Source organism: Uloborus diversus, chromosome 2, assembly GCF_026930045.1.
Source record: "Uloborus diversus isolate 005 chromosome 2, Udiv.v.3.1, whole genome shotgun sequence".
Classification (NCBI taxonomy): Eukaryota; Metazoa; Arthropoda; class Arachnida; order Araneae; family Uloboridae; genus Uloborus; species Uloborus diversus.
The window spans coordinates 54,631,659-54,642,799 of NC_072732.1; the positions used below are offsets into that span (position 1 = coordinate 54,631,659).

An 11,141-nucleotide genomic window follows, 5' to 3' on the forward strand; every position below is an offset into this window, starting at 1 on the left:
AAATGCTAAATTTTTGACCTTTGTCCCCCCCCCCCAAAAAAAAAGTTTCTAAAGCATTTAAATGTAAGAACAGTAGTTCATATCAACAAACAACTATTTAAGTGTTAATTTTGCTCAATTAATTTGTTAAGATATTAACTCAGTAGTTTGCATTTATTATAAATGTTTTCAAATGAGCTTTAAAGAAAAATTATAGATGCAAAAATTAAAAAATACAATGAGTACTTGATGCCTGCCTAAATAGAAGTCATTTTTACAAATCAAAATAGTGCATTTTTGATGCCTGACCTTTTACTATTTTATATCTATAACTCAATTGAGTTTTAGGTACGATATTTTGTTAAGCAGCTTTTGCACTACTTAATACTAACATTTTAGGTTTGGTAAAGGTTTAACAGGTAAATTTATCTGGAATTTTCCCCAATATTATTTTGGTAAGATATGGAGGAAAATATCAACACAAATAATTCGTCTGTTTTCTAAAATTTTTTTTGTAATTTTTAAAAATTGTATGAGGAAATTTTAGGTAATACATTTCATTTATAACAAAATAGGTTATAAAAATATGGTAAAATTGGTTTAAACGGATCTTAACTGTATTAATTTCAATTCAATCATTTTTATTTATTAATGTATTTTTTATAAACTTTATTTTTTCAACAAATAAAGCTTGTCAAGATTGTTTTACACATAGTAGCAATTCGCTCACAATCAAAATATTTTATATAGATATCAATAAAAGCAGTTTACTTATTTATTTATTAAAATTTCATGTTTGTAGAATTGGTTGCGGGGAAAGTAGGTCACTGGGGTAAGTTGGTCACCCCCCCCCAACTGAAATAAGGATTTGCTTTTTATACTTTTTTAAAAAATGATCATGTCATATTTCATCACAGTGACTGGTTTTGGAAAAAATTGGGTTTTGTGGAAATTTTGTTTCTAGGTCATAAGTAGAACTCAGTCAAAAAAAAAAAAAAAAAAAAAAAAAAAAAAAAAAAAAAATCTGAAAAATATTTTAAAATTTTTCATCATACAGATTGAAAAGACAGTGAATATCACATAAATGGATGCATTTACAAAAAAAAAAAAAAAAAAACTTCATGCTAAAAATTTATTCTTTATGAAGTAAAACCCCCTAACCCCTTTTTTAGATATGCTTCATTTAAATTTAAATAAAAGGGGGTGACCCGCTTACCCCTTATTATGGGGTAAGTAAGACACCCATATGATTTTTTAAAAAACTGTCGTTAAGAATATTTAAGAACATTAATTTAGAAAATAATGTTGAATTTTTTTCTATTAATGATGTCCAAGATAAAATAAGACAATAAATTATTATTTTTTTTTTCAAAACTTTTGTATAAAGGTCATTCTTTAAAAAGTGTAACTTTTCTGTCACGATGCCTTTTACTGTAAAACTTTTAAGGAATAATTCATTCAACAATGCTTTTTAATTTCATCAAAAATATATCTATTTAAACCTTCCAACAATTTTTTGATATTTTTTATTTTAATATATGTTTGGTTCACAACATGTGAATTCTCACCTCTGTGGCATGTATATTTAATTTAAGTATATTTAATTGTTTAATGTTGTGTTTTAATTTGTTTTAGTAGGATAAGTTATCATGTCACACAGTAAATTCTCACCTCCGTTACTTAAAAAAAAACCGCCATTTCTCATTAACACGTGGCAGTAATAACATCACATTTTATTTTCCATGATACAAGGGGGCCCCCTTGTTAATATTTAGCCATAAGAAGTTGTGAGATTTTTGTCGAAAAATAAGAAGCTAGATTTTGTTTGAAAAACTAAGTGTGGTTGTTGTGAACTCTCCCTCAGTGATCTTGAATTTCAGGGATGTAAATTAATATAAAAAAATAAGTGAACATGTTTTCATATGTTTAACATGTGCAGATTGTAGCAACGAAAAAAAAAATGTATTAATTAGGCCTATATTAATGGAAAATTCCTCACCTCCACGACAGATCTTATCAATGTCATTATTTCTGAGGTGAAAATAAATGATGGAGGGGAAATACATCAATATCAGGCATTCTACCAAAATTATAAACTGTCAGTATATTTGCAAATTTACTTAATACTATTTTTAATTCACATTTGAACTAAAAGGATAACTAAAAATTAAGCCGTACTTTAATTAAGAGAGCTTAATATTAGATTCCTACTAATCATTAAAATAGCTCATTGTTTGCACAATTAACAAACTTACTAATTTGATATTAAATTTGCCTTGATTTTTAAACATTAAAAGTTTTTTTCTTTTTTTTTATTTCGGTGAACAATTTTTTTTTTGCCTTCGCGAACAAGACATTATTTTATTATTTTTTTTATTTATGAGTAAAATAATTCGAACTTAACTGGACCATTGTTTATGGTCTCTTCTAGTAGGTAACACTTTCACGAAAGAATGAAAAAAAGAAAACATAAGGTTTTGACATTGAAAAATATTTGCATTCAAAAATTACGCTTTCTGGAGAATGTCCCATAAGGTTTTAAAAACAAACTGTTTTCAAAAGGGGTCCCACTTACCTCAACCAACCCTATTATAAATAATTTTAACTGAAACAAACAGTAATAATCATTATTAAAAACCTTCCTAAATGCAGTAAGTTTTTAATAAAATCCAATGTTTATTAACTGGTTAGCTGTTACATGCCATTTATGAAAAACACCCAGTGAGGTCACAAGCACTCATTATTGGTGTTTTTTTTTTTTGATACTATAATATAGCATTGCTGAGTGCATTTATTACATTCAAGCGCATTATGGAAATGTAAATACAGTAGGCCATTATTTATTATAATAGTAGAAGATAATGTTTGTTTCAAAATGCTCGTGGACATAAATTCAACACTTACCACGTCTGTATAGTTTTGCCTACGAGATAAGATTTCACTGAAACTGGCTTGCCACCTGGCATATTTGTGTTCAAGTGTTATTTTGTTTTAATAAATTCAACAAAATCTGTTTAGGTTTCTTGAAAAGCATCATTTAAGTAAGTTATGATACAACACTAAACTGAGGTAATTTTTTTGAAAACAATTCAATTTTGAGCCTTATCAGATTTTATACTGTCAGTCTCCACTGACTGACATAGCCTGAATGGGAAGTTCAGTGTCAGTCACCAGTGACTGACATGGCAGCTAACATGTTAATAATAAATCTGGTATAATTGTAAAAATAAATAAATTTAGCTTTGTTTTCCCAGTATGATGTTAGTTCATGAAATTTAATATTTTATAAGTAATCTATTTTATTGAACAGTATGTATTTTTTTGTCAATATTTTTAAATAATTGAATAAAAGTATTTGAAATAAAATTTAGCAGTTCAATTTGTCTCTTTCATTTCAAGATTTCAAGTGTCAACAAGATGATTTATAATTGAATCGTCGGCTGGAACAACCTTGCATGTCATAAAATACTAATTTTACAGGAGAGCGTCTTTTCTGAGAGCACAATTAAATTTAAAAAGCTGCCAAGAAAATGTCACTTCCATTGTAATAAAAGTTTTCATCCAAAATTGGTTTTTTAACTTATCAACCAAACTAACTATTCAACCAAACTAAAAAATCAATTTTGGAAAGAAAACCGTATCCAACGTTCCAGCCAACCATTCATTTACTCTAACACAGTGCTTACTAAACTCACAGGTTAATAATACTGGCCATAAGTTAATGATTAAGAAATATAATTAAAAATGCAGGAAATCACTGAAGTTCCACTGCTCTTCAAGAAAAAAAAGGAAGAATATTATAAAACAAACCAAGTCTTAAAAATAATTTTATTTTTAGGAATACTTGAAGTCTAATTATAAAATAGGCAGCTTGGTCTCTATTCGTTTAAGTAAGTCATGCACTCAAGAAAATTAAATTTATTTTATTTAAATAAATTGATAAATCACAGAAATGTGATGAAAAGAGTGAGAGTAGATATAAGCTTAGAATGAAGCAGAGGGTGAAACTTTTTTAAGGTTGTCCTCGAGTTATGGGTTTTGTTAATTGTCGAATCCCAACTTCTAGAATTTTTTTAAAAAAATAAGTTTTGAAACAAATGGAAAGCATTCATGTAAAGATACAGATCCCTTTTCAACAACAAAAATCCCAATAATTTTCCATAATTTTTCAACCAATATTCAAAATGGCCATTATTAAAGATATACTTTTGATAATAGATAAAAAATGTGATAATGCTTAAGCTAGTGGCATATCATGTTTCTTTCTTAGATTTTCTATAAGAGTTAATTATAGTTTTCCTGTAAAAGAAACCTGATACACTACAGTTGGATCCCGCTACAACGCGATCCGACTTACGCGAAATGGCTATAATGCAAGTTTTTCATGAGCAATGAATTTTTTTATTGCGGACTTAAATTCCTCGCCTGCAATATGATTTTTTTTGAAAATGAGCAGCGGAGTGTTAGAATGGGCTTCGTTGACACTAAATTTTGGTTTTGTGAATGGACTTTCATCCTTTTAGCATCACTGAAAGCGGAAGTTCCCACACTGCATTAGTCTAAACAACACTTTGCTTTAGTTTGTACAAATAACCGCTCCGATTCTTAACGTGATTTTTTTCTTAACGTGTTCCTTCATTCTACATAATGAACGTTGATAAAATGGAATAGCTCCCCCAAATGCGCGTTTTCATTTTAAGTTGGTGAAAGTGGAAAGAAAAAGAGAAAGTTTCTGAGCACTAAAGAAAAGGTCAAGATTCTCGATATGATTGAACAATTAAGAAGTGCTGCGAAGGTAGCACGACAATTAGGTATGAGTGAATCTTCGATACGTTCCATTAAAATTCAAGAAAAAGGAAATCTGTAAAAGTTCAGAACTTAGCTTTAATACTGAAGCTGGTGGAGTAGTGTCTGAGGAACAAAATACAAACATCTTGAAAATGGAAACTGCTCTTTCATTGTGGCTAAAAGAAGTCAGGAAGAGTGGTGTTCCCACACTGCATAAACCACCATCTTCATCATTTTAAAAATTATAATTAAGTTTACAATATCTACTGTTCAGTGCTATTATAATGCAGTTATATACTTACTGTAAGTGCCATACTGTTAATTCATGTCTCTCATTGATTACTGATTTTGTGCATCATAACAGTAATTTATGCTAAATAGTAACTCTTTTTCTAAAATACAGTAAAAAGTCAGTTCTTTATACGGTAATATATAGTTGCGAAATGGTTTGAAACAATTTGAGGGGTGTTAACACATGTCTGAAATAACTGGGCATGCTTATAAAAAATTTCTAAACATATTTTGTTCCACAACGCGAAATTTCGAATTGCGCGAGGGGGGTTTTGGAACGCATCCCTCGCGTAAGTCGGGACTCGACTGTACTGACTATTAAGCACATTTTTTTCTACTTTAAATTGCAGGTAAATGATGAATAAAAGCTCCAGACATTTTGGGAGAGGGAGGAAAGCTTTTGTTTTCTCTGATCCCTTTTGACTATGCACCTATTCTGTCCTTATTCTGCAAGTAGGCAGCACTTCTGAAAGTTTTTGTGTTTGGGTCACTCCTGATGAAGCAGCTTTTATGCAATGTTGACTAAGGACCTTGTAGGATAGAGCAATGCCACTCACTAAACCTTTTTGCGAGAGTAGTTTAGTTTTCCTAAAATATTTCTATCTGGGATTATTTTATTCCCTCCCTTTGCTATTCTGTCTTTGCTATAGAGGACTTTTTTCAAGGGGCCATACAAAAAAAAAATCATTGGGAACACAGGAAAAAAGTATGAAAAAATAGGGAAAGCATGAGCCTTACGATCACACATCACGGCCACATTTCAAACTTTATACAAGAGGGTAAAGTATTCCACTATAACTGCGTCTAACTTATGTATCAAAAACAAAATCATAGCATAAAACTTCTATTCATGTTCCCCCCCCCCCCTTAAACAAGTTCTTTGTCACATTTTGAAATAATAATCCCATAAACGGGATTAAGAATCTCAAATAAAGCATTACCCACAATATATTTTTTTTAATTAAAAAAAAAAAAAAAGAGAGATACAGCCTTTTAAAAACTCCCAGGAACTACAAAGCAAGTACTAATTAGTTACACTTGCATACGATTTGATTTCCCCTACCCAAATCTATAAATAAATTTATTCTCAATTCCAGAACAAAACTCAACTGAACACCCACTTATAAAAAAAACTGAATTTAATGTAATAACTATGTTTTGAAGTCTGTGCCTCCTATATACTACTACCTAACCTCATTGGGTTTGGTTGTAAAGACTAATTTCATATTTTGTTAAATTAGTGTTTAATTCAGGATTTGTTGGGTAGTCAGATTAGGTAGTAGTTTATAGCAAGCACAGAATTCAAAATGTGATTAAAGATTAAGATAGCTTATTGTACAATAATTAAAATTGAGATTCATTTAATAATTGGATGTTAAGTTGATTTTTGTACTTGAATTGTAAAATCAGATTTATAGGTTTGGGTAGGAAATTATTATGAAGTGTAAACAAATATTTTTTGCTTTTTAGTTCCTGGATGTTTTTTGAAGTTTTTTTTTTAAGTTTAAAAATAATTTACTTTTTGCTTTTTAGTGGTGTAAATATAAAATCAGTATGTAGGATAGAGAAATGTGGTAAATGATGAAGAGGCCTTTCTTACATGCATCTCAAATGAGAAAGTGTCGAGCACAGGAGTCTGAAAACGGCTGAGCGTGATAGAGAAAGAAAAGAACTCAGCGTCTCCGAGTCTTCTGAAGACCGAAGAAAGGCAATTGTTTTCCAAATGCGCAATTATGATCAAAGAAAATTGAAATCATTAATTTGACTTTATCAAATTATGCTTTCAAAAGCAAATGTACAAGTCACTAAAAATAAACAACCCAAATAGCCATAAGTGTGCCCATAAAATATGAAGAGTTTCCTTGATTCCTCCAGGATCTTATCACCAAATCCTCGATGACCATAAAAGCACCCGAGAAATATCCGGTTTGTCCCAAAAATAATAAGACATTTTCCAAAAAAAAAAATTATTGATCAAACATGTAATAAAAACTTAATACTCTTCAAGATAGTCTCCTCCTGCGTGTATACACCGTTGCCCATGTGTTTTCCATGCATAGAAGGTCCTCTGAAACTCATTTTTGGGAATGCTTTGTTAAGGTATCTCGTCATGGTCTTTTGAATGTTGTTTCGAGTCTCCAGATGCTTTCCTTTCAGCTCCCTCTTCAACAGTGGTGTTCCCATAGGGTTACACTCTATATATGCCATATACTCTCAATATACACTCAAGCTTCATAAATTTTCATATTATGACATACTATGTATATGATCACATACAGATATTGTGCGTAATGGATTACTAGGAGTAGACCCTCAGGATGGGAACTTCAATTCTTTTCACCTTTGGAAGCAAGAAGTCTGCCGGGGCTTTAGGGTTCTGTGCCACTATTGAAACACCGATCCATGTCAGATAGGAGTTGACAACAAAGGAGGTAGACAAGACTTTTGGCACAAGTTTCGTGAAAATCTTATGCATGGCCAAGTCTTCTGTAACAATTCGATGAACATCTGTTTTCGGCAAATGTAATTGTTCTGACATCAAACAAACACTCATTCGGCGGTCTTTGTTTAGCAAATCTTGACATGAGGGATATTATTGTCCGTTCGCAATGATGATGACTGCCCAGAAGGAGCCTCATTGGCGATTTTCTTCCGGCCGTCTTTGAACAACTTGTGCCACTTTTTGACCTGCTAGTATGGCAAGCAATCATCTTTGAAGACCTGAGTGAACTAATCAAACGTTTTCATTGCCGTGTTTTAGAGTTAGATGCAAAATTTTAATCATATAGCATTGCTCCAAAGTTCTCTCCATGACGACAGCTCTGCACAGAGGTTCACTAAAATTGACTTCCCACCACTCCTAGACAACAGAACCTGGTGTCTCTGGAAAGTTTAGAGTCCTCCCAACTTCGTGGTAAAAAAAATCAGTCTTATTACTTTTGGGACACACCGTACTTACTCTTTCAAACAAAATATTTTTCTCAGTCTTTGATCGGAGGACATACATAAAAAGATACATACGAGTTGAAAACCTTACTAAAAAAATGTGGCTCATAAAAATATATGATAGAAGGGAAATTTTAATTTTTTCTTTTTTTTTAACATTCTGAACTGTCCCCCACATGTTTTCTCTCACGCCATGCTCTTTTTGTGTCTTAGGCATATTCATGACAAAATTATAAATTTTAATGAAGAAAATAGATTATAAACGAGAAAAGTAAACAATACTTGAAATATGCTTCTTAATTGTTGCTAAAAACAATGAAAAATGATTGTAATTATAGAGTTAATTTTGTAAATAAAAGCTAAACTTATTTTGAGGGTGAACAGCTGACAGACAGCCACCGACTTGTTTACATTTGGATTTTTTTCAACCTTATAATATCTTTATGAAAAGCATAGCTTAGTGGAAGAAAATACATGGGACGCCGAAATATGTACCAAATAGAAGCCAGGGCCGGGAAAAGCCATGTTAGCCTAGTTCGAAACTAGTGGCCTGACCCTAAGAATCTTGCTCACCTCAGAATCTGAGTAGTGTAAGTTTTGTGGGAGGAGGAAGGTTTGGTGCCCAAACTGACAAGTGATGCCCTTGCCTCTACGCTCAGCGACGTCACAGAAGCAGTTAAAATAGAGAGAGAGAGAGATTTAAAACAATGTAATGAAAACTACTCGAATTAGTATGCAATTCTTCAGCCCAAATATTTGAGGGTAAAAACGAAAGCACAGTAGAACCTTGTTTGCTTAGATTGAACTTGTAAAATTAAAAAAATTATGTTTTTTTGAATAATAACTTTAAATTATGATTACAAGAACGGAACTATAAAGACAAAATATTTTGTATCTTGTTCATTAAACGTACGATTCCTGCATAGAATGTACAGTAAACTATAGTACTAATTTAACAAATAATATGGGGCGTTTGTAGCATTAGTCCGACACCACTACAGCTGAACTCTGAACTATAAATGATTAAGTTTTTGCAAGAAACAGCAGATTGTAGTTTTGTTACAAAGCGTTATTTTTTGCTGGAATAAAAGATAAGGCTGTCCTCCCCAAGATTTTCGAACAAAAGAAGTTTGTTCAAGATTATTCTCTCAAAAGTTATTAAGGGAAATTAATTGGGGGAGACAGAGACATTTCTTCCCATCTTAAAACCATACTTTTAATTTATAATTGCACAAAATTTATCTTATTACACAAGTTATTTTTCGATATTTTTTCAATGCATTAAGCTACATTTCATGTCCTCATTTTAAAAAAACCTTTTATGTGAAAGTTGGCTAAAAAGAGAAATTTCTGAAAAACAGAAAATATTTTTTGGTGTATCAAAGCAACTAATGAATTCAGTTTTGAATCTGCTTGACATTTATATAGGAAACCAAATTGGCAACATATTATCAACTTCTTTTAGGACAAAAGCTATCATGATTGGTGCTGAATGAGAAAAAAGATTGTTTTCCATAGCTGCTGAAAAGTGATTTGTTTACTATATAACTATATCTGCTTGGTATATGTGGTCAAATAACTATATTAAAAAAAATATTAACATAGTTAGGAAATTTGGATTTGAAAATAATTTCGGACTTATTTATTTTTAGAAATTTAACTTATGAAACAGTGTTAAAAGAAGAAACGCATGCATTATTATGCTAAATATTACACAGTAATTTTATTTAAGCATAATAAACCAGAGTGTGATGAATCCAAAAATATGCATGGAATAAGTTCTGACACTCTTAACAAAAACTACAATTCCTTATTCGAAACAATATATAATTAAATTGATTAGTCCTACAACTGAGAGAAATTTCTCAAGTTAACGTTGTGGATACCATTCATCAAAAATTTCTTTAAATTTTCTCCTCTTGTCGACAAAATCTTCAGGATGAAGTTCAATGTAATGTTTTATGACAGCATCACGTTCAGCAAACTTTCTTTTGAAAAATTCGTCCATATAGTAGCCGCAATAAATACCAATGATACCCAACACAATATGTCGGTGAATTCCAGAGTAGTAAGGTCGTCGAAGATAATAATTATGTACTACAGGAGTTCCAGCACCCATTAGGCCCAAGCCAATGTGGTAAAAGTATTTAGTCAAAATACTGTCTTTCTCATAAGGCCCAGTCATTGTGAATTAATCTTAAAAATAAGTTTGTACAAATTTAACAGTAAACAATGCAAGAATTTTTTTTATTTACTTTTTTCAATGTTACAGGTAACAGTTAATGCATCAATAACCTTGGAAGAAGATCTTTAAAAACGATGCGTTTATGGTTGCGTTCGACAAACCTCCCCGGTCTACCGATAAGTAACCGGTTACAAACCGCAGCGTTCTATTATCCATCGGTTACCTCACCGGTTACCATTTTAAGCTGTTAATTGGTGCACGTGATCATTAGCTGTCACGTGATTTACTAACCTGGCGCTATCGGTCGAGCTCGTCGAACGTAAACTAAAATTAAAGTAATACCGTTTTTAAATATCCAAGAAGAAGCAATTGTCTATTCTGGCTAGTATGTACCCTATTTTTTTTAAACTTGCAATTCACTGTCCCTTCTAAGCTTACATTCGACGAGCACGACCGGTAGCGACCGGTTGGTTAATCACGTGACAGCAATGACGTCGGCGCTTTCGGTTGATCACGCATAGGTTACTTGCGCAGACATGACGCAGACGAATAACACGCACGTGAAAAATACATGTAATTGGTCAAAAATGTCACATGGTTCCATCAACCAATCAACCAACTACAGTTGCGGTTAACCGGTAGATCAACCGCTGAGGCTCATAAAACGGCATCGGAAGCAACCAGTTAACCGGTAGCTCTCAAGGGTTGCGTTCGACGAAACTCACCGGTCGACCGGTGAGTAACCAGTTACTAACCGCAGCGTTCCATCATCAACCGGTTACCGCAGCGGCTACTATTTTAAGCTGTTGATTCCGGTGTCGACCGGTGAGGTTTGTCGAACGCAAAGCAGACGTTAATACCGGTTATTCACCGGTAGACCGGTGAGGTTCGTCGAGCGCAATCGTGTTTACAATTGCATACTTATTAAAATGTTACTGGCAACAATTAGTTT

General features: G+C 32.1%; 1 protein-coding gene across 1 annotated transcript; it reads right to left on the bottom strand.

Annotated features, from left to right (window-relative positions):
* Nucleotides 1-9,688: 9,688 nt before the first annotated feature.
* On the bottom strand, nucleotides 9,689-10,298 carry LOC129235148 (NADH dehydrogenase [ubiquinone] 1 subunit C2-like). The gene has a single exon (XM_054868838.1). It carries the CDS (start codon nucleotides 10,187-10,189, stop codon nucleotides 9,875-9,877), a length of 315 nt encoding a protein of 104 aa, XP_054724813.1. The 5' UTR covers nucleotides 10,190-10,298; the 3' UTR covers nucleotides 9,689-9,874.
* Between the last annotated feature and the right edge of the window lie 843 nt (nucleotides 10,299-11,141).